Source organism: Amphiura filiformis, chromosome 17, assembly GCF_039555335.1.
Source record: "Amphiura filiformis chromosome 17, Afil_fr2py, whole genome shotgun sequence".
Taxonomy (NCBI): Eukaryota; Metazoa; Echinodermata; class Ophiuroidea; order Amphilepidida; family Amphiuridae; genus Amphiura; species Amphiura filiformis.
The window spans coordinates 40,745,973-40,771,203 of record NC_092644.1 but is presented as its reverse complement, the minus strand read 5'-3'; the positions used below and the strand labels follow the sequence as shown (position 1 = coordinate 40,771,203).

At 36.5% G+C, this 25,231-nt stretch overlaps 1 protein-coding gene across 4 annotated transcripts in view; it reads right to left on the bottom strand.

Annotated features, from left to right (window-relative positions):
- The window catches only part of LOC140137799 (anaphase-promoting complex subunit 5-like), a 33,042-nt gene that overhangs the window by 3,518 nt on the left and 4,293 nt on the right, over positions 1-25,231 (bottom strand). For 3 of the 4 annotated variants that reach the window (XM_072159578.1, XM_072159579.1, XM_072159580.1), the window contains exons 2-17: positions 17,759-17,972; positions 16,250-16,329; positions 15,322-15,437; positions 14,313-14,365; positions 14,040-14,209; positions 12,859-13,027; positions 10,961-11,175; positions 9,654-9,735; positions 8,937-9,029; positions 7,981-8,048; positions 6,267-6,380; positions 4,473-4,683; positions 3,182-3,303; positions 2,604-2,720; positions 1,244-1,391; positions 87-156 (exon numbers count right to left, since the gene is read on the bottom strand). In XM_072159578.1, the coding sequence (XP_072015679.1) occupies positions 87-156; positions 1,244-1,391; positions 2,604-2,720; positions 3,182-3,303; positions 4,473-4,683; positions 6,267-6,380; positions 7,981-8,048; positions 8,937-9,029; positions 9,654-9,735; positions 10,961-11,175; positions 12,859-13,027; positions 14,040-14,209; positions 14,313-14,365; positions 15,322-15,437; positions 16,250-16,329; positions 17,759-17,971 (2,041 nt within the window). In that variant the 5' untranslated portion in view covers position 17,972. Of the gene's footprint in view, positions 1-86; positions 157-1,243; positions 1,392-2,603; positions 2,721-3,181; positions 3,304-4,472; positions 4,684-6,266; positions 6,381-7,980; positions 8,049-8,936; positions 9,030-9,653; positions 9,736-10,960; positions 11,176-12,858; positions 13,028-14,039; positions 14,263-14,312; positions 14,366-15,321; positions 15,438-16,249; positions 16,330-17,758; positions 17,973-25,231 lie in introns of all 4 variants that reach the window. The other variant, XM_072159581.1, reaches the window with a different exon arrangement.

The following is a 25,231-nucleotide window of genomic DNA, read 5'->3' as shown; positions in this document are numbered from 1 at the left end:
ACAATATCACTCTTAACAAGGATCTACTTTTTTGGCGCAGTGGTAAAAGCCTAACATTTTTACAGGGTGATTAAATGATTACTCACCATTTGCTAATATGACTGGCATAATTTTTTTCAGCAAGGACATGCCATGATGAGGCATTTTCAGTATGAGCTGTTCGGAAGAAAAATAATAAATTGATAAACAAAAATGTAAATATTTAACTAATACTGTCACGAAAAATGAGAGAAATATGAAGTATGAAAGTGAATACCACGCATACACACCCACCACACCGAGGCACACCCCTACATGTTTAACCTACAAACGTGAACATTATGAGCCACTTTAACAGCATGGACCTCTACACACTGACATTTCACTATTGACAGAGTAGACTTTTGTGGTAAGATATGATATTTAACCCCCAAATACATACGATGGGGGACATATACCCCATATACATTATTACTGCGTGTAGTGCCCTCTGTGGTTCTCTTACGACAGTGGACGTCCACGGTTCCAGCGGTTCCACACTTTACGAGTGAAATGTCATAGGTGGGTCCACGTTTGTAGGTGAAAACAAACTAAATCACCTACCAGCATGCTTATATAGGCTTTTTGGCCTCGCTTGAGCATTTCGATTGGGCCGGGTCCCATCAGGACTTAAACAAACATATTCATGCATGTATTGTATCAACAGGTACCATTGTGAACATTTTCATTGATTCCCCCCTGTCAAAAAAATAAAATCATTAAAAATTCAACTATTTGGGGCAAACTTGTCAGAATTGTATCCATACCTGAAATCCATTTCCCCAAAATAACCCCTGCCCATGGTAAAAATGGTTCAAAAACCCTAGATGCCTCTCCTTGCTGGCCATTATGATCAGACATGCCCAAAATAATAAAACCTCAGTCAATGTTATAAGGTAGTTTTCCCAATAGATATTGATTTGTTTATTTAATGATAACTATGACCAGACACAGGTTCAGGAACTTTTGCCCAGTATTAGCAGTGGATGAGTGGACTTAGTGTAGGGTGTCCTAAACTATGAAACAAGCATGGTAAAGACATGTGACATTTAAATTCAGAGAACAGAGGAAATTGATCCCCTCCAAGTAAAGTTCAATAATTTTTCTCCATCTCATATTTTTAAAGCTGTCATACTTTTACCATGAACTTGGAAAAGATAAAGCTTTTATATTTGTCAACCTTTTATCTTCACCCAAAAGTTTTGAGCACATACATTGTACATACCTGGATGTGTGCCACATGGGCTGTTGCCATGGCAGCTAGGTAGGTCAGGTGATGTTTATGGCACAATGCCAAGCACTCAAAGAGATGTGGTATTGCTGTCATGTGATTGGAGGATTCGCACTGGACTTCAGCCAATAGCATCAGGGCCCTGATGATAATAAGAGCAATATGGATCAAATTATGAGCTTCATTTTGGCACAATCACATTCACATTTTATAAACCTTGATAGTTTTGGCCCACACCACCACTAGGTTAAACTTGTTAATTTTATTGCTATGCATGCTAGCCATAGGCTTTAACATAAAAAGTCCAAGATTTGAGATAAACCCCTCAACAAAAGTAGGAAACGTTTTTTTAAACATCTATATCTCAGATTATTTGTCACATGTTCATATTGTGTTGCATACTAATGGACAGCTACATTATTCCCTTTTACAATGACACCACATTTGAAACAATCACCTTTTTACGGCTGAGTACACATCTTGTGAATGTAGTGGGGTCTCAAACAGAATGTGCCAAATTGGCCATTATTCAATCCCATATCTTCGCAATCTGGGACCTAATGCAATCCTCCAAGATTACACACTCGCCCACAGAGCCAGGGTAATCAATGATTACCTACATAATATGTTAGTAGAGAGAATGGCTCAGACCTCAACCCGATTGAACACTTGTGGGACCAGCTTGGTCGTATTGTGCGTGCCAGAGTAACCAATGCAACCACATAGAATGACCTGCGATGAATCCTGGTTGAAGAATGAAATGCCATCCCACAGCAATGTGTGACCAGGCTGGTGAGTAGCATGGGGATTAGGTGTCAGGCTGTTGTGGCTGCATATTGTTTTTCCACCCACTAATGAGGTTAGTGACTAGTGTTGTTTGAGCATAGAATAATGGTCAATTTGGCACATTCTGTTTGAGACCCCACTACATTCACAAGACATGTACTCAGCCGTGAAAAAGGTGATTGTTTCAAATGTGGTGTACATTGTAAAGGGGAATAAATTAGCTGTCCATTGATATGCAACACGATATAAACATAACAAATATTAAATATTTGTTGGCTATTTAAGTGGAAATTTTCTTCTTTGTGTCTTTTTGGATATTTTTTAAATATACCAAATTGTTCAATAATGTAGAGTCAATTCTGGGCGATTTCAAAACATCAATCCCATTTGAAAGGTATTTTAGCCTTGACTGTTATACTTATTTCTTCTACTAGATCTCTGTCTTCCAAGCAAATGCAGATTTAAAGTAATCAGTCACTTTATAGCTGAGAATTGCACTTGAACCAGTGTCATTTTATACAGTAAAATATAATAATGGTGTGGACCCTGCATGTAGAATAATAGATACCTTGCATGCATTTCTGTGCTCCATCCTTCCTTGTGATTTGTACACTGATCAATGACATCATGCAGTAGTTTTAAGGATTGTGTTGTCTCCCCTTTCATTCTTGATAACAATGCATTCCTAACATATGGAACAATATAGAAAACTGTGACTGTAATTAGGAACATAAATTACAAGACCCATGTCATTTCATTACCCCATATGTGACACAATCTGCTCTATGAGGCCAAAGGAGGCATTTTTGGTAATTATTACCTTATACAAACATTATATGCTATCATATACTGAAAACACCAAAGGTCTAGCATATTCGGTTCTAAAGTTATTGTTTTTTACTCCATATTTTTGCCTTTATCTCAATTTCAAATTTGCTGCCTTCGGCCCCTACCAGACCATGTCACATATGAAGTAATCACTTGTTGTTCCAATTTTAGCATTTTGGATATTCAATGCAGAATTACTCATAATTCAGTCATCCAGATTGTTCACTTATCCAGTGAATGCTTGGTCCCATCATGGCCAAATAAAAAAAGTTGGACTGTATATACATTGTATTTCATAACATAAACAATATTTCCTACCTAAACTTTGAGTCAATTGATGACAGAGCAGCTATACTGAGTACCATCTGTTCTGCCTGCTGCCACCTAGCCTGGTTCACTGCTTGTTGAAACAAAAGTTGCTGTTTGCACAACATCCAGATCTAATCATAATGAAAATAAAATGTGATAAAAGTGATGGTTGAATCATGTTGGGTTGTTCCAATTGAAATCCATACACCTATAATAGAGAAGACTTCAATCTCCCACACAGGGATGTAGATTTCGATGGAGTCACCCATTCAGGTAATCTCATTTGAAATCCACACTCCCTGTGTGGAAGATTAATAGGTCATGTATTGCATTGGAGTGCATGTATGAATTTCAACTGGAATAGCCCATTGCTCACATACTGTTGGTAAAGGATATCTCATTTGGTGAATTTTCATAATGGAACAGTAGTACTATACTGTTCTGAGACTGTTTTATGGGGTAGTGTACCATTAATCATGAATATCAAAGAAGATTTACACCACAGCACCACTTTTGCAAAACGATAGCTAGGATACCAACTTTTACTCAAAAATATATCAACCATTTTATACAAACACATATTTGAGATTGTCCTCTAGTTTAGTATCAGTATTCAATGTTCTGAGACTGTTAATGCACCACGAGTCATGTTGAACATTAAGCTTCGGCTAATATTGCATAAAGTAGGATTCCAATAATTGTAAAATGATCCTGTAAAGTTAACAAATCCTATTGGGGTAAGTAAATTAAGTAAACATCACATTTCTAACAGGGCAAAGATATAGAATGGTAAGCTCTTCTGAGCCCTGACGGTTCCCCGGAGACAGAATATTATGTAAGTAAGAGGGTATACATCACTGATTTCTTATTAGTATACCTGATGAAGTTTTCCTACCTAGTTTTTTCACTGTTTAATAATTACAGAAAAAGAATAAAACAGAAATAGTATTTTCATATATATTTGTGTAAGGGGGTTACCAAATTACTATTGTGTCCACTGGTGTTACTGCATACATTAGGCCTAAAACACAATTGTTTGATTGGCGTAACCAGAACGACCCTAAAATAGGCACTTTTTTTCTTACATTTTTGCAAAAAAAATGCAAAAAATGTTTTAAAAAATGATATTAAAAACAAATGTTTAAAAAGTTCCAATTTACGCAATTTACAGCTTAAAAAATGAGTGTAAAAAAAATTTAGAAAAATAAAAATTGCCGACCGAACTACCCAAATTTTTTTTTATGTTACGCCAATCAAACAATTTATTTTTAGGCTTTATGTGTTTTGCCCAAAATCTTACCTTTGCATGTTGAGACATTTTAGGAAACTTAGTCTCTGCAAACAGTAATACATCTTTGGCAGCTTGGACTCTGCCCTGGTCTGCAAGTTGTCTGGCCTGATTGGACACTGCTAAACACATGGCTTCACTGTCTATTCTGGAATGACCCACGGTTGAAAACTCAAGGCTACTCATACTTAACAGCAGTTGATCACAGAGTGAAGACATGGTGCTATGTTGTACATCAAGACAAAAGAAAGAGAATGTTTGACAATTAATTTCATTTGACAGGTAACAAAGGTTTCTTTTTAAAGCTTATATACAGATTAGACAATGGTATCAAGTGAGTAAACTCCCTATCACAGCCATGCAAATAATGAATCACATACATTCCTTGTTCTTTTGGCAAGAGGTTATACATGTATGCCACTAATCGGCCTGGCTGGGTGATGCATGAAAATCACATGACGGACTATTTGTTGGCAGGCTATCTGAAAAAGCTACTGAAAATAGCAAAATTTCGTGAAATATTCATCCATGTGGCATTGGTTTTGAGTAATGCTGCACACTCAAGTTGGGGTCAACTAAGGTTGAAATGTTTGTCATATTCAAGATCTAAATCATGTAGTATAATATTGAATTTCAACTATACGAATATGAGATTTTGAGGTTCTGTATAAGAATATGCTGCATGAAATTAGCAATATCTTCATTGAAAAGTGTATGCTACGCAATTAGAGGTATTTAGCCAATTGTGTTTTCTATCTTTCTTGTCATATCTTTGAAACTAATATTTTTAGATACCTACAGAGTCACAAAATGGTGGTCCATGACAGCAACCATGCTTACCCTCTTGAATTGGGTCACAGTGTCATCTCGTCATATTCTCTACACTCTGGCATTGCACCAAAAGATCAATGGCATAGCTAGGGGTAAGGGAGGGCTAATGCCCTGGGCACCATCTTAGAGGGGCACCAAATTGACCTATTCAGCTTGCCATAGATCAATTCTGTGGCCCCATACAAGCTGTAAAAGTTTTTTGTGCGTTTTGCATGCATTTCAACATCAAGTCATTTGAAGAGCATTTTAAGATCAAAATCAAACTTGATTATAACCAAATTAGTAGTATTTGTGAACATTTTTGTGTGATCTGTGCACAATCGTTTCAGGAATTTGGGATGGGGCATTCTGTATCCTTCCCGGGAGCCAAAGCCCCTAGCTACGCCACAGACAAAGATGAAGAGTTGATATTGATATTCTTGTCAAACAATAAAAGAAACAAGCATTAAATGCTGTCTGGCATTTATCTGAGCCACAAAAATTCTTATAGGAACATAAAAACTCAAGGTAAAAATATTGGTCAACCCTATATTACAGTATACATATTCAAGTCCCTGTCAGTCAGAGTGGAGCAGTGGCGTAGATTTCTTTTTGACATCGGGGGGGGGGGGGGGGGGGGGAATGGGGTTAGAAAAAATGTCTTTAAGTATAGTGAATCCAGCACCTTTTGGCGACGTAATAAGTCTATGATACTAACACATGCGAATTTTTTTTTCCATATTTAAAGTAAACTGATGAAATATGGTGCAGAAGTGGAATAAATTCGTGCAAAGCGCAGAAAAATTGGCACTTTTGGGGCTAAAATGGCCAAATATAAGATTAATTTGGTCAAAAACCCACATACAGGCGTCAACATTGGGGGGATGATTGTATGGACCATCCCCCCGGCAAAATATTGGGGGGATACAGCAAAATATTGGGGGGATTTATACCTATGGAGGGGAGAGAGTTGTAATTTATAGGATGCAAGCTTACCTTTGTCCATACATCTGCCATAAAGCACTCTGCTGGGCTAAACTAGTTGATACCAGCTGGGACTGGTTATGTTGACAGTTGAGTGCATCACTCTTTGCTAAATATTCAAAAACCCTGAAGTAAAAAAAAACAAACAATATGTCTAGTGATAAGAAGTATAAACAAACTCCTAATTAAAACTACAACATCAGTATTTGAAGAGCTCTGCTGCAAAAGCCCTTACATCCACTTTTGACGGAAATTGAGCTATTGGCATGATATTATAGTGTGGGTAACAATACACATTTTGGTGGTTGTTTGACCTTCATACCACCTTCCCTTCCGGAGATATCGTATATTTCCCGTTTGGGAACTCTTAGGGAATTTGCTGGAAATCTGAACTTAAAATGAATATAGAATTGTTTTGTCCTAATTTTTTTGATGTATAATAGTAGTCTGGAATGTTCTTTACCTATTAAAACTAAAAGGAACTGTTTTTGGGTCACTATTTTTGAAAAAATCATTTTAATGAACAACAGGTGTAGCTTCGGAAATACTCAAAAAATGCCATTTTCCCGAATTTAATTAAAAATTCATAATTAAAAAAGTAAATGAGATATTTCTCTTTATATATTTTTCTTTTTGATTTTGAAAGCATTAGTCAAGTTACATAAAGTCGTGCAAACAAATGGGCTCAAATTTGATTGCAAAGTTGGTTTCTAGAAAAGGGGTAAATTTATTTTGTTGCAAAACCCCTTACATCCACAAAAGGCGTGATATAAATTAAATATAAAATAAATAGGAAGGCTTGAAAATTGTACCAAACCTATTCTTTTACTTTCTATTCATCAACACTTAATCCAAACCCAAATTAAATCAAATCGAACAAGTAATACTTGCACAATTAAAAAAAGCTGTTTTTCTCAAAAAGTCAAAAGTGGATGTAAGGGGTTTTGCAACAAAGCTCTTCGTTTTTACTGTTCAAGCTGCACTGGAAAGGTTAAAATGTTGGTGGAAGATAATAGTATGTGTCTACTGGCAAAATGGTGAAATACTGATACGTATACACCTTTCCACTGTTGTAGCTGTTTCCAATATGTAACATGGTTAACATTTACTTGGAGAAGGTCCATTTCCAAAATGATGGTATGGGTAGTTTCTACCAAGCTTAAATAACAGATTGACCTGTGTCTGTCAAAGTACAAGTTCTCTGTTAATAAAAAAAACCCTTTTAATAAAAAGTGGTCAGTCTGTAGTTGTTTTAGATGAATAATGAATATGATAGTTTTAAGCAAAAATGTGTGATTCTGCAATATCTCACACATTTTTAAGAAGCAAGAAACACCATCAATAGCAAAAATCACTGAGGAAAATGAGATTTTGCCAGCCATAAAGCAATAATGTGTGATTTGCATAAAGAATAGATTCCTATGTTAATGTTTGTTTTCACTGATCACATTATCCCCTTTTAATTTTGAGCCAAACAAACAAGGTACAATGAAGAAAATTGCGATTTCATTCCAGCGCCTACAATGCGTGTACTACGCTCGCCGATCGTATTATATGTAATACTGCACGGAGCATCACGCTCAACATTTTACTGTTATTAAAGCACTTCAGGCTTAGTCTTTTACTGGGCATTATAATTATGCAAAAAGTAGAAATCCGAGTAAAATTGAGGGTGTCGATGTGAAGCAAATCACACATTATAGCTTTAACTATATCATTAACTTACATTGCTGGCTGTATTGACTGTAAGGCTTTATGTCTGGTGAAACTTTGGATTCCTAGAGAAGTCAAATACTGAAAAGAGAATATAAATAATGTTTGTAACATTAAACACCCACACACATTCCACCACCACCACAATTACAATGTGCTTCGTAAATATAGATATAATACAATGTAATACAAGAATGTATCCTTCAATAGACCAGTCTACACCAGGGTATTGACCAAAAAGTTGCAATTGTTTGACTACCAATGACAATGTTAAGTATTTTACAATAAAGGTTATGTTCAGTTTGTGTTAAATTACATGGAAAAAAATGAGGAGTAACTCAAAGAACTGTAACTTACAGTGTAATATGTTATAAAATACAACCAACACCAAAAAAAATAATAACAACTTGTAGATTGCAAACATGACAAGAACAGTGAAAGTGAGTACATATAACAATATTGATGATTTTCAAAAAGGAAAAACAGTATATAGATAGACCTTGACATATACCGTAACCACTTGGGTATAAGCCCACCCCCCTAGATGGGCAATTTCACTTCAAAAATGGGGGTGGGCTTATAACCGGGGAGGGGCTAGTAGTTGAATTTAAAAATAAGAAAAATCTTCCCCATTTGTATATGCCCAATGTATCAGTAATTTCTATCATCTTTGTCAATTTCTGTAAAATTTTAAGTATGGAATGTTAATTTTTAACGGATATTTTTTTAAATATTTGTTCTTAAATGAGAAAGAAAAGCATTGAAATGACTTAAGAACTAAGCCAAAATGACTACTGCGCTTATACCCGAAAGTGCACCCTTGTTCCCTAATTGTTTGAAAAAAGGGGTGGGCTTATAGCCAAGGTGGGCTTATACCCAGTGGTTACGGTAGATAGGTTTTGTCACTTGCGACCTGTGACATCAAATTATTTGCAAATACATGCACCCTTAATGGAGAGTTATACTTACTGGTAGATTGAGTTCTTCTGTTTTTGCAACAGACCTATCTAGAAGACTGGATATATCAATGCCTTCTTTGTCTTCTAGTCTGTAGAGCCAACCCTGTATTAAGAAAATTGACAGTAATAAGGAATCTTAAAACTACATGAAAGCTCTTTGCATTTTGCCAATAATTATTACATTATAATGAACCTCTTGTACTTTTTAGCCTTCAGACAAGAGCTTATAATATGTTTTGTATGTTTAATATAAGAGATCCCAGAGAATGTCACAAGCTGTCAGAGCCCTAAAACAGACTGATTATACTTATGTAGATACCATGAATGACTGCTCACACCCCTGAGCCATCTCCCTAGATCTGCTAGTGCAGGGCTCCCCAAACTTATTTCCCTATGACCCAATTTTTGTGAGAAACATGCATCTCAGGTCTGTATGACAGATAGCTGCCAGAGTGCTGAACCAGCATTATAATTTTTTTCACTGTCTTTACTTTTCAGTCATGGGTCCACACCCCCCTGAAGTGCTTGCAGTACTACTCACACTCGGTCCATTTTTGAGAGCAAAGGCAAATGATATACAGATTATATGGAAAATTTCACCATTAGCAACACAAGCACATAGATTTAATTTAACCTTTTAGGATAGTGTCCATTTTTGGTCTGTAATAGCTACTCACAACTAAACATACAATAATGATTATGAGATTAACATTTAACCATGACCTACCATAGCGTGCTGAAGGCAAACATGATCACTTGCTTCTTGGGCCATTTTAATGGCTTCTTTTAATGCATGTAAAGCATTCTCCCTGTAACAAAGATAACAAAATAATATTTTCTGTTACAATTTACCTAAAAGTATTGTTTTGAGATCCAGCCGTGTCTCAATCACCTGATATAACATGGGTGGCACTTCTCATTCTTATGAACAGATCACCCGTAAAGCTGAATTTATACTTCATCGCTGAGCGACGAGCGATTGGTATTTGACCAATGAGATAGCACGCTTTTCCCAATACAACAAAAAGCGCTCTATCTCATTGGCTAAAACCAAATCGCTATCGCCCAGCAATGTAGTATCAATTCAGCTTAAAATCATGTTTCCATGTAATTTAGGTTCAACCAGTCACTGCAATGCATGAAATTGGCAAATCCATTGAGTCCTTCATACGCGGAAGCAAAACATTGCGCCGACATGCGAAACAACTGTGCACATACCAAATTGCGCGCAATGCAAATGACGTACACAGCCCCACAGTTCAATACACACTGTGCTCTATTGTTTTATATAACACAAATGTCGGTGATTTAACGTGCGCTACACCTAAGTACCAGCACACTTCAACAATTATTCCGCTGCCATTAGGATATATCAGAATAATTTCCGCTTCCACAAGTCCGCAACTGATGCGCAGGTACTCTCAGCTGACTTAGATTGTGATTACCCCAGCAGCTCCCCATTTTACACCTGGGTGGAGTGAAGCAATTGGGAATTAAGCCATCTTGCCCAAGGACGCAACACACTGGCCGCGGTGGGGGTTCGAACCCACAACCTTTCGATTATGAAGCTCGCGCCCTAACCATTGGACCACCGTGCTTCCCAGTAAAGAGCCAATGAAATTAAAGGGAAAACGACAACTGTATAAGAATGTAACATATTTAACCTAATTAGCCCCCCAGTGCACTTTTACAACTTACACCTGTTTAACCCCCTTTTTAGTGCACTTTTAGCATTGCAACCTCAATGCACCCCTCCCCCACCCATGGTAGTGTCTGGAACAACAACAACAAAACTCCATAAACATTATTTTGTAAATTAAATCTAATACTGGAACTGAAATTCTGAAACTCATTTTGCTACGTTGCATCCAAAACCATCGAACTTCATCGATCAGGCATCTGATTGATGATGGTGTGACGTAGCAAAGTGAGTTGCACAATTTTAGTTCCAGTGTTAGATTTAATTTACAAAATAATTTTTGAACTACTGGATGAATAATCTGCACCAAGATATAAAACTATAAACTGACTGACCTATGCCCAAATCTGCAATGAAGACCAGCGAGTCCCAGAGCAGCATATCTGTAGCGGTAACTCTTAGTTTTCTGTTCAGCTGTGTTATGATTAGAATCCTTGTTGTCTTTGCTATTATCTCCCTTTGGTAACAGGTGATCAAAGTAACTATGTAGATTATGGATGGCACCGCAGAATTCACTTAGACGCATGCAATTCAAGTAGGATAGGTAATGCTGGAAACAAACAATATAGTCAGTTGAGCTACATGTACAATACAGTCCAACCTCTCATATCCGGACCTCTTTTATATGGATCTCTCTGTTATCCGGATGTGAAATCTTCACAGGGAAATATGTTTTTGATGATTTACCACAGGTAATTCCATGCTCTGAATGCTTAGAATGACATCTATGTTGCAAAAAAAAAACACTCAAAAGCCATCTTTTAGTGTTATTACACCATGTTTAAACAATCTTTTAATGTCACTATTTCAGTACTTGGGACAGTCACTGCAGAATTACATGTAAGTCACTTATCAGGATTTTTCACTTATCCGGACAATGCTTGGTCCCATCATGGCCGGATAAGAGAGGTTGGACTGTACAAAATTAGCATGGGACATTAAAGATGTTAAAGTGCTATGCAAAGAGGTCAAATGAAACAGAGAAGCAAGAAAATAATAAATATAAAAATAGGAAACAACCATATCCTTTGAAATGGGGCACATACATGCTGTCCCTGCATGTTTTTAAATCTCAGACAATAAAAAGGCAAAAGGAATGTTTCACAAAACAGGATTACATTTTATACTACCAAGTGATAAATTTACTAGGATTTATAAGAATCATTGCAAAGTTACAATTAGTAAACATAACTTAGGCCAAAAAAAAAACATGTTTGTTTCCTGTAGCAGGTCAAAAAAGCCAAATGCGAAATATGGTTGTTGTTTTTTTTACTTTTCATGTCTTCAAATGACAAAAATACCTTTTTTGCTGCAAATTGGAATGGGAATTTACAGTGGGTCTGTCCGACACACAAAAGAAAACCATATTCAAGATTATTTATGATCCCCTTTCAACCTGCAGATTAAAAGAGGTATTCAAAAAATGTGTGATGTTTTCTGCAGTAGTTTTTCACTATGCTCGTTTGTTGTGTAATGTGTAAATGTTTACTCAAGTAGTGTTTTATATTATTTTTGTGATTTTTCTGTTTTTGTTTTTTTTCTTTAAAAGTGAAAAAAAAAATTCTAATGCATAAAATAAGCCATCAAAACGAATGCGACGCCGCTAACAGGAAACCAACTTTTTTTATTTTTTGGCCTTACAATGATTTATTCCAGATACAATAGGTATCATCAGGCTTTGCAAAAGAGACTTGAGAGCCAAAACAGTGTTTAAAAGTGAGTGTTCTGTTTACAGGTTATAATCTGTATCAAATACAATGCACTGCACATGACAATTGAAACAGTAATATTTTGGTAACCCTAATTCTAACCCTAATCATAATCATAACCCTAATCCTAACCCTAACCCAAAACTAACCCTAACCTTAACCCTGACCCTAATTTCGTGTGAAATTACATGAAGGAATAACCAACATTTTAAAACAAACCCCAAATTTGAACTTTTGACCAAGTTTAGAACTTCAATATCAACTTTAAGTCTGTGATCCAACAGTCCAAGTAAAATGAAAAGCTGAGGGCCCAGTACAACCCTGCCAAATTTTTCAGAAAATAATGGGCTTTTCAGTAACACAGCCCACTGAAACATAGGCTTATATATACAAAGGTCAATGAGGCCATAATTCTTTAAACACAATTTCCTTAAAATGACCAAAATGCAGATGAGTAGAATTGCACTAAACCCTCAAAGTGTTCTTTCATGTGATGTTTTATTATCATCAGTGTTTCTACTTACTGTTTCTGTAAGGTCAGGGTTTGATTCCTGCAATGCATTTATCTGCTGTTGTAAGATGTCAGGTGGAAGAGCCTTAGATTCATCTTTTTCTAACAGTGATGCTTGCTGAGCAATGAAGAATTCACCTTGCCGACGAGTGAACACTTTTTCAGCTGGGAGTTCCTTCGGCCTGTATTTTGAAAAATCAAATTTGATTTCAATCAACATGATTTTACATAACTTGGTCATATTTGTTATGGGCTATGCTATAAATTATTTACACACCAAATTTCTCCAAAGAAGAAGTATTTTGTCAAAAATATAAATATTTGGGAATTCCCATGTTGTGAAATTCTATAAACAAATTGGCAACCGGAAATGACCGATCTGATTGATTTATCACTGAGAAACAAACCATATCAAAAACCAAACATGCAAACAAACAGAAGAATAATGATAACAAAAATTGATACTCTGATGATTCTGTTTTCACAAAATGAGCAGAAACTTTCATGGGAAGAAATTCAAGAAAAGGAAATATACTTCATTGAATAGGAAACAAAAGAAAACAAAAGAATTTTTCTTTGAAATATTGACTTTTGAACACAAAGTAAGGGAGCAATCCTGGCAAGCTATGTCTAATTTTTAAAGCTTGCGCTCAATGTCTGCTCCAACATTGTTTCCAGGGGAAAGAAGGGGGAGTAAGTAAGTACATAACATGAGCTATGAAACATATCATGTATTTTATTGTTTTTTTACTCCATATTTTTACCTTAATATCTGAGTTTCAAATTTGCCGCCTTTGGCCTCCATGGACCAGATTGTGTCACAAATAAAGATTTGCAACTTTCCTCTCATTTTGTGTGAACAAGTTTCATATGGACTGCTTGGAGCACAGAAAGGTTAACTACTAAGGTTAAACAAATGAGGTTAAACTTTTTGTGTTCCAAGCAGCTTCAGCACTTAACCTTTCTGTGCTCCAATATGCAGCCTTATTTACCTCTCCTCAGCACATTCAGGTAGAGTAGCTTCCAATTCCTCCTTAGTCATTGTGCCACCATCATCCATTACCATACTGATATCAGCCATTGCCTTACTTACCTCTCCTCAGCACATTCAGGTAGAGTAGCTTCCAATTCCTCCTTAGTCATTGTGCCACCATCATCCATTACCATACTGATATCAGCCATTGCCTCACTTACCTCTCCTCAGCACATTCAGGTAGAGTAGCTTCCAATTCCTCCTTAGTCATTGTGCCGCCATCGTCCATTACCATACTGATATCAGCCATTGCCTCACTCCTATTAGCCTCTGTCAATCTACCACTTTCTTCTTTCACATATAATTTGAGTATAGCATACAGTTTGGATACCTGACTAAAGGACAGTTTATCGTAGGATAGAACCATTCGCCTCATAAACATACCTGTGTCAAATAATACAATTGATAAAGCTATTAGCATACAGTTTGGATACCTGACTAAAGGACAGTTTATCGTAGGACAGAACCATTCGCCTCATAAACATACCTGTGTCAAATAATACAATTGATGAAGCTTGAATGTTAGCATCCAATTTGAGTTTAGATACCTGGCTGAAAGGCATTTTATCATTTATGTAGGACAGAAGCCGTTGTCTCATAATCATACCTGTCAAACAGTAATTGATTTAGTATGCAATTCGTGTACTACGCGCAGTGCTTTCGCACGTGTTCGCATCGCGTAGGATTGATTAATTTTTTCTTGCGGGTTGATGCATTTAGGGCTTATATTTGCTTGTATTTTTCAACATTTTTAATAACAATTTTGTTATAAAAATAGCAAAAATCATGGGTTTTTTTCCTTGTGTATGAAATATGTTAATAAATACGACTTGTTGCTCGAGAATTCGGGGCTCGTTCATTAGACGCATCAACATCTCAGTACGCGTGCATTATTTTGTACAATTTCATTCTCAACAAGTGATACGCATTTATTAACCTACAATTCACCGTTGTTCACTACTGTTTATCAATTATGCGCCCGCATTGTCTGTGTGGTTTATTTCGTGAGGGCAGGTTTGGCTGCTCCAGCAAAGTAAACCATGCAGATGTGCATCGAGACCAGTACCAAATTAATCCGATTCCAGGTTTTGAATTAAACTGCGCTAGTGGTTTTGATATTAGAAACAACAATCCATATGGGGGTGAGGCTATCACTCTTTCATTCATAACATCTAAACGGAACATATTTAAGGACCCTAGCATAAACCGTAACTACTAACACATAACATGACAATGGATTTCAAATTTAAAGGGAAAGATCACTTAATAACTTGATTGCTATAAAAACACTTTATGTTAAAGGCACTGTATAAATGCCAACATTTATAATTTAGGCCCTAATTAATTATTAAATATGCAGCATTAATCTAGTATGAGCGGGGTACGAGGTAAATATTTATTTTCTTTTGACCTAGATGTTATTATCCAGTTAGAGTGGCATACCTAGGATGCTGTGTCTGTGAAGAGAGGCTTCACCATTGTTACTATCAAGAAGTTGTTCCAAAGACTGGAAGAAGTTAGCTAGGGAGGAGATACCTGTTGATACCATGCCATGTAATCTGTAATAACAACATGTTAAAGAAAATAATAGAGAAACTCAACAACACCTTTGACCAACTCATCACGCCCTCCACTGTGCATCCTGTTGCCTATAAAAGCAAGCAGTCAGATGTGATGAGTTGATAGTCTGATGAAGCCACTGTGTAGTTAGTGGTGAAACGTCACTAAAACGTGAGTAAATCAACTTCGTTTTTACTTGGAATTGTTCAAAATTAACAAAATTCACAGTAAATAGAGAAATAGTGTACAAATATTGAATGCCTGATGCAATGGTAAATGATATAGTTCAATGTCAAATTTTGACTTTTCTTTATCAGGGGTGTGAGAGGCCACAGACCAAAAAAGAGGAAAATGACTAAAAATGCTGAAAAACAGCGTAAAATCAGGGTAAAAACGTCAAATATGGGCTGAAAATAAAAGAAAATGCGTAAATTTTGAAAAAAAAAGAAAGAAGAGGAAATCAGCTGAAAAGAGGAACTCTCACACCCCTGCTTTATGTTTTGGAAATAAGGCAATGAAAATAAACATCCTGATCTACAGGTGGACTGACTTGTTAAGTATATAGAGTCAGTCAGTCCTTTTATTGTTTTTCTGGAAGAGTACGAATGAAAAATTCTCTGAAAGCGTGTAAAATCTAAAAACTAATTTTGCAAACACATTTTGAAAATTGTCTGAATTCTTTAAAAACAATTCTGTCGAAATCAATCTACATGGGCCAAAAAAAACCCAGCTGTTTTTAATTATATACTAACAAATAAAAATCCCCCAAATGAAAACAAATACACATTTATTAACCTTTATTCGTCCTTACCTTTTAATTAGAATCTGGCATAACTCTTCACTGATGTCTCTAACTTTAGGTAGTAGTTGCAACAACTCTACATCTGGCATCTAATCAAGATCATACAAAACAAAATTGTGAGCTATCCTAATGACTGAAATCATTTTGCAGTAATAGTACATGTAGGGTCCTTACTGATATTCCAGACACAGGACAGAGGGAGGACAAAACTCTCATGTACAGGAAAGTATGGAGATTTTTTGCACCTCCTGTGTGTAAAAATGGATTATAATCACCCAGGGTTTACCCGCCTAAAAAATCTTTTTTTTTTCTTGGTTACCATGGTTACAGGTTGATAGTCCGAAGGGTCACTAGTCTGAAAAACTTGGTTATGAACCCTAATCCTTACCTCAACTCTAACCCTAAATTTTATACTAACCTACAAACTCGGTCCGATTCATACCCCTATATAACCATAACCCTACCTAACCTGAGTCCTAATCATATCCCTATATAACCTTAACCCTAACCATTATTCTAAATACTTACCATAAGACTAACCTAATCCTATACTAACCATATTGTTAGTCCTAGCCCTAACCTTATCTCTAACCCTTATCCTAACCTAAAATGCCCTAAACCCTATCTAACTTAAACCATGGTAGGTATTAATAGAAGGAGAATTCACGAACCCAGTTCCCTTTGTACTATGATCGTTATGAGTCGATACTGAGCAATCAGGTATGAATGGTGCACTTCTTATCTATTGAGCTTGGCCGGTTATGAACCACCGTTATCGCGACTTCTAAGCAGAATGATGTCATTTTTACCCACAAAGCATTGTGGCCGTGACCATAAACAAAGGAAAACAATTTACTTCCGGTAATTTTATAACGCCAATATTTCTTATGGCCAAGCTTGGCGGATCATAGAAACAACATTGCCAGTCTTGAAAAACCTTTCCAAATCATTTCCACTGGTTTAAAAGTCCCGCAGACACCCGCCAGTATTACTAATCATGATCAGAAAAAATACATAAATTCACCGTAACTTTGGAAGGAAATGAGGGAATTCGATCAGGTTCTCGCTAGTAAATCAACTTGAACTCGGAAACACAATGACGCAATCGAAGATCATGTGACCGATGCAAAAGGGCACTAATACCATCCATTTCCGGTACGGGTCACCTGGGGGGGTCAGGGTCTGTTTAAATTAAATTTTAAAATAGATGATCGATATTGTCGCATAACGATCATAAACATCACTTGATTAAATCCATTCAAGTGATGATTCGCGTTGAATAGCGTAATCGGCTTAACCCTATTGAGTGGATTAGGATTTTTCTGTGGAACCTCCTTCTATAATACCTACCATGCTTAAACACCTAGCAATATTGTAAAAACCCTTGTGAGAAATGAGGAAAGTTACCTGAAAGGAATTCAACTTAGGACCTGTATCACAACCACTTGACCATATGCATGTGGTACTCATTTTGAAAAACAAAATAATATTTTTTTTATTATAATAACATTAACACACCTGAATCCATGACAGCATTGCTCTACAAAATTTTCGGCTGACTTTAAGATCCCATCCTTCTCCTATCTCTGCAGTCACTGATGCTGCTCCCTTTTTCTTCTTTTCTTTCTCTGCATACTCAAGGATGAGAATAAGCATTGATACTTTGTGTGGGGTGATCCATTCTTTGGGACGAGTCATTCCTCCAAAGCCTTGATTGTATAACAACTCCATCCTGAAAAGAATTTGATTACAAAGAGGATAATGTGGCACCCTTCTTACCAGTAATACATAATTTTATATTAAAATGCATCATTGCATAATTTAGCTTTGAGAGGTATACATGATGTGATTGTAGTAAAGTAGGATTAAGCATCAGTAATGATCTCCTTCACTTGTGTACTTGCGTAATATTTGTTTGTGTGTATTGTATACCACGACTGCTAACATTAGACCCAGTTGTAACCACCGTTTATCAGTGGGAGCTGGTAGCCTAATGGATAAGGCGTCCATCTAGAGATCGGAAGGTCGTGAGTTCGATTCCCATGCCGGCATATTCCCTTGCTTTTTTTCAAGTTGGGTTGTGTGCCGGTCGGAAATTGTGTTTATTTGTTGTCATGTTTAATTGTAACACTTTGGGTTGTTAAACTGTTCATTCTTTCTGATGTGATTGTAGTCAAATGAGATGGACTTTTGGTTCCTAGCTATCTATCTATTAGTTCCTATGCATCTGGTCGTTGTACCACACAGCACCTTTGTCAAAGCAGATCATATACATTGAAATAATTACAAATAAAGGTTCTTGCTCTCAGGGTTGCCAAACCCGCGATTTGGTAGCCCAATAGGGCGACTTTTGAAGATTTTTCCCGCGACTTTTGACAATTTCCTGTCCCATAGAAACCAATGGTTAAGAACAAATTTGGGCGACTTTTCAACATTGGCTCCAGCGACTTCCGATAGTTTCATGCCCCATAGAAACCAATGGTAAAGAGAAAAATTGGGTGACTTTTCGATTATTTCCCCCGCGATTCGGGCTAAAATCTTTTGGCAACCCTGCTTGTTCTTGGACTGTACCTATGCCTGGCTGCAAATCGATTCAGTTGAGAAATAAACTTATACACACATGTGACAAAAAATGTGAAGAGGGTTGGGGTTTTTGTGAGGCAAGTAACCTGTGTGATGTGTTTTAGAGCAAGGGTTGCCTATTTTGTCAGTCTAAACTTTAGTTCAAGTGCAAATTGAGTGACAATTTTGATGAGATTACCCATCATGATCACCTGTGTTTACTTCAGAATTTCCATTGCTTTACATGGCGACATGCTTCATTGATTTTTGCTAGGTTTTGATAGCTCGGGACTATAGTCTCAAAGCTATCGGTGAGCAAATTCAAAGCTATATGTATGATGAGACTTCTTGAGCAAAGAGTATTTAAATAATATCCTAACCCTAACCCGCCAGGGGCTTTTTGGTGATGGGAAGGGAAAGAAGGAAGAAATAAAGAGAGAAAAGTAAGAAAGAAGTTGTTTGCTCTGGGTGCGAAACCGTGCCTATATCACTTAGGGCGATTGCGTCATCACACCACGTGAGATGCACGCACGAACAGCGCATTTATCAAGTAGCATTTTGTAGTACCGTACTCAAAGATTATATTTAGTCCAATATTTTGTTTGCGTTAGCTTGCACGAGTCACAAAATGGCGACTCATCTCTGTCCTCAAACTAGCGCCAGTGTGTCTCAGGTCTAGTAACAACCCAGGTAATTTTATGCAGAAAGTGTTCTTGTGAACAGCTACATGGATCGAATCCATGGGTTCCTACAGTCTGAGTTCCGATCTAAGGGCTGATGACACACATTCGATGGGTGTAGCAAACAGCTGCAGGTTACAATTAAACAATGAACAAGGCTTGTAAATGTTCCGGCGTGAATAGTGTCCTTTTTCTTCATGAAAGATACCTGCGATGACCAGTTTCTTGCGGACACTTTGATTTACATGTATGTCGGTTCGTCATAGGGTAGAAATGATAGAGCTGTAGAATTTGTACAAAATACATAGGCCTAACATTTAGGCCCTTCGCACTTGATTATTAGTTTCCTGTTTACCGCCCGCGTCCAAAATTGAAAATCTCAAAATAATTAATTATCTTATTTTTATTTCTAATTTTCTCCTTTAAAGGAGTGTTTCGTGATCCTAGCATCCTCTTTTTATGACATTTTTCAGTACATATCCACTAAAAAAGCCTATTCCCAAAATTTCAGTTGATTCCGATTTTGCGCTTATGCAGTTATGCATGATTATGTGTATTACACTGCTCCATAGACATGCGTTGTGTAATTTCGTTCTGGTGCACCAGAACGAAATTCAAATTTCACGATATCTTTGCAAAACGAATTAATCTGCAAGAAATATTTTGTACATAAACATTATGTAGCCAGAGGTTTCCAGTGATATAAAAATCTCAACTTTTTTGAGAAAAGTGGGGGATGAGGCTGTGGATCACTTAAATGCCCCTTTAAGGGAAGGGATATGAACATTTGGACAGTATTTATTGTGGGACATTAGAGCACATCAGACATATCGAATTGCATTCTGAATACGAAGAATGTCCTTCTGATATCAAATAATTTTGAATTTTTGAAATTCGCAATGTAATACACATTTTATGGCAAATCATTAAAATTGACATTTTTGATATTTAACAGTACTCGAAGTAAACTTTATAAATCTGATGATTTATACTTAAATTGTATGTAGGTGGGATGAAAATCCGACCATCAATTGAAAATTTTGATTTTTCAGATTGAAGATATGGATTTTTTTCCCAAAACACCAAAAAAAAAGGTCTTTTGGGAAAAAATCCATATCTTCAATATAAAAGGTCAAAATTTTCAATTGATCGTCGGCTTTTCCTCCCAGCTACATACACTTTAAGAATATAGGGTAAATAGGCCTATTCTCGGTCACTTAAGAAACAACCCGCTCTATTTCTTGCGTAAATGATTATAAAAGTTAGCTATATGGGAACGTGCATTCCACACAACACCCCGTTTAACATACCCTGCATGACATCTTCCATTGAAGTTGTATTGGAAGTACAAGGTCAAAAGGTCAAAGTCGACGACAACGCCTATTCTCGGTCACTAAACACCTATTCTCGGTCACCGTATAGTTTTTCTATACCTATTCTCGGTCATTCTCTTTTGGAAGCCAGGTTGATCGGTATGATGCTGTTTTGATAACTTAAACCCATAATAAAATACGTTTGCAGTATTCTCAGATATATTGACAAGGAGCGATCCTTTCAAAACGGTTTATTGGCAAAAATGTTCGTCCCATCGGGGTCCGAGGTGGTCCTATTTTGTGGGAGCGCACAGCGGAATGCGGTGGCACGCCCGACTAGTCCAGGAGCAAGATCACACAGGGCCCTAAATAAGGAGTTCGTTCACCCCCACTACATACAAGGTTTGACACCATAGGTAGTTAGTATGGACCCTCTAGATCACTGCTAGGTAGGTAGAGGTCTCAAATTGTGGTAACACTTTTTTTACAGGTCATTTTATACATGGATGTATAATCTCAAAAAATAGGGCAAAATTAAGGGGTAGGGGAGATATAAATTCCCATAACTCAACTTTTACTTATAATAATGAATTTATTTTGGTATGACTATGTAGCTAATTGATTGTTCTAACTTTCTAGTATTATTTGAACGCAAACCTTGGTTTCATTAGATAATGATTAGAAGTGGCCAGTCCATATACTAGTGGAAAATCAGATTTTTCACAACAATGCGTAGGGTGGGTGTTTTTATGGCACTGGCTTCAAATTTTACTATTGTGCCAATTTCTATTTTCAAAATTAATTAAGCTCCATTTTTTAATTTTGTTTTTAATATCAAGCATATCTAGGCAAACATTGATGTTCTGGTTCAAATATTTATATAAGTGCATGTTTGCGTGCATGTTGGTTTCTGTTGTGTAGGTTTGGGGTAGGTGGGGTGTGTATGTGGGTGTGGGGGTGGGTGTGTATAGGGTTCGGGGTTGGGGTATTTTACGTGTCTTAATATGTCACTCAGCTGAACTATATAAGTTCCATTAACAAAATTTGTTTGGTAAGTTACCATTCATATAATATTTTGAATATTTCTATGTGCGGGGTGATATCAACCACTGCTTGTCAGGAAAATAGGCTGAAAATGTAAAAAATAGTTACTTTTCCACATGTAGCAGCGTGTGTAACAATATTAAGGGGTAGGGGAAATATAAATCATCATAACTCAACTTCAACTCATGATAATGAATTCATTTTGGAATTAATATGTAGCTAATTGATTGTTCAAATGTTTTAGTATTATTTTAAAGCAAAACAAACATTATTTGTCAGGTTGATAGACATAAAATGTGAGAAAAGGTTAATTTTTCATGTATAACCATATCAAATATGGTATTATTAAAGGTAAGGGGAAATAAGAACCACCATAACTCAACCTTTACTCATAATAATGAATTCATTTTGGTATCAACATTTAGCTAATTGATTGTTTTAACTTTCCAGTATCATTTTTAACAGAAAAAACATTAGGTCTACAAAAAGTATAAAAAAATGTTAATTTTCCAATGTGTAACAGTGTAAAATATGACAATATTAAGGGGTAGGGACGTACAATCCAACATAACTCGATGTTTATTCATTATAATTTATTCATTTTGGCATCAATACATAGCTATTTGGTTCTTGTAATCTTTTAAAGCAAAATGACCATTAGTTGTTAGCTGTATAGTTGTAAAAAAATATCAATTTTTCAAGTGTAGAAGCGTAAAATATGACTATATTAAGGGGTAGGGGACATACAAATCACAAAAAACTCAAGTTTTGCTGATGAAAATGAATTCATTTTGGTATCAATATGTAGCTAATTAGTTGTTCTAACTTTCTAGTAATTATTTTAAAAGCAATTAAACCATTAGTTGTCATGTAGATAGACATAAAATGTGAAAAAAGGGTTAATTTCCATGTGTAGCAACATAAAATAATAACAATATTAAGGGTAGCGGACATACAAATCACCAAAACTCACGCTTTTACTGATGAAAATGAATTCATTTTGGTATCAATACCACTGCAGATCGATCAGTGGCGAACTCACGGAGGGGGGTGCAACATACCTTAGGGGGCGCCAAATTGAACAATTTAGCATCCAAGCGATGAAAGTCAAAATTTTTGCGCTACGGGCACCTAAACAGCGCCATCACAAATTTCAGCCGACAATTTCGCCTCCTTACCAGTTCCGGCCTTGATATTATTCCGACAGCCTTTCACTAATTCACAATCGATTTGAAACATTTTTGAATAGATTTTTAATGTTGAGGTCCTACTCTGTTGTTCCCATAAAAACAAGCACGATTCACTTGAATTTAGTACCCACAAGAGGCTGATACATTTTGCTCAGGCGCTAGTTTTAACCGGAACTATACAAGGTTAGGCCCACACCACATGCGGAAGGATTTAGTGTTGTGCCCCCTTGAAGAATAGCACAATAGCGCTAATAGCACGCTTTTAGGTCTAGGTCATTTTAAGAATAGCACAATAGCGCTAATAGCACCCCTCCAAGTGTACAAGAATTCAAAAATAACATTATTGCGATAATAACGCGCTATATGCCCCCTGAGGCCAAAACAATTTCCAGAGCACAATAGCACTAATATCACGCTATTAAAGGCCTAACCATTTTAAGAATAGCACCATAGCGCTCATAGCACGCTATAAGTTCTAACCATAAGAATAGCACAACAGCGTTAATAACACCCCTCCAAGTAATAGGAGAACTCAAAAATAGCATAACCATGATATCTGCGCTAATTATTAACATTTAAAGCTATGTTTAATGTCCCTAATGGGTTTTTTCTAAGTCCTCAAAAAATAACACTGTCAATTGCACAAATAGCACACCCATGAAAATAACGGTGCTATTTATGCTAACATGTATAAGTAATGACAAAATTGCGCTAATAGCACGTGTAGGCCCGAGGAGATAGTGTATGTTATCTGCGCAAGTCAGTTATAGCGCCTTTCTCGGTCGAGGGCAGGAACCATTTTGGCCGACAGATATGTGACATTGTTGACCCAATTTTTCCGACCGAAAAAGCTCGAAAATACGACAGGGTAGGGGATGGGGAAAGGAGTAGAGGAGGGGAGGGGTGGGCGGTCAAAAATAATTTCTCATCGCTCATTTGTATTCGACAAATGGCTATAGGCCTAATTTAAGCCTGCAGAGCAAAATGCAACACTTCTCATGTGCTCATGCATGATCATTTGTAGGACACATGGCAACAACATTGTCAACATAGCTCATACAAGGGAACACTGACCGAGAATAGGAATGCCAACAGAATTCGTATGCCTATTCTCGGACACCCCTGTTTCTATGGGAATTTTACATAAACACAACACCAATCATTTGCTATGGTGTTATTTACGATGCAGATGGATCAACTTGCTAAAATTACGGCTTTAAAATGCATGTACAATTTCGCATCACTGATTATATTACAATATCACCTCTTAAATGACGTCTTTATTTTTTTTTAAATGCCGATATTTCAGGTCACCATACAATCTCAAAATCTATCATTTGAGGTGAACTGTGCTGCCGTGATATTAAAAAGTCACCAAAACCTGCAGCACCGGTACGGCTACATGATTCGTTCGGAAGACACGGCTGAAATTAAAGCAACGATCGACAGCGGCTGTTCAATACGCTAACTGACCGAGAATAGGCGTGTGACCGAGAATAGGCGTATTGACCCTATCATTAGATTTATAAAATTTATTTCGTGGACTGTTATATCAAAAATTTGAAAAATATCAAATTTTAATAATTTGTCATAAAATTTGTATTATATCGTGAAATTCAAAAAATGAAAATTATTTGATATCAGAAAGACATGCTTCGTATTCAGAATGCAATTCGATACGTCTGAGGTGCTCTCATGTCCCACAAAAAATACTATCGAAATGCCATAAACGCTCATTCTAGATCCCTTAAGGGGGTACTACACCCCTGCCCAATTTTATGCCTATTTTTGCATTTTCTCAAAAATTATAGCACATTGGGGACAAGTAAGATATGTATATTATAGGGGCAAGGACTACAACTACTGCACTGGAAATTTTATTTCAGCACATGTATACAACAGTTGTGGAGTTACAGTCAAAAATGAGGGAAAACCAATATTTGATCAATAAATCAATATCTACTTGCTTTGATTTGCTGAATTTTCAGTACAGTAGTTGTAGTCCTTGCCCCTATAATATACATATCTTACTTGTCACCAATGTGGTATAATTGTTGAGAAAAATGCAAAAATAGGCACAAAATTGGCCAGGGGTGTAGTACCCCCTTAAAATAACTTTCAACTACCTCTACTTGCCATTTTCTGACTTCAATAATATCAACAATAATGATGAATGAACAAAGAGTACAACTCCACCTTCAC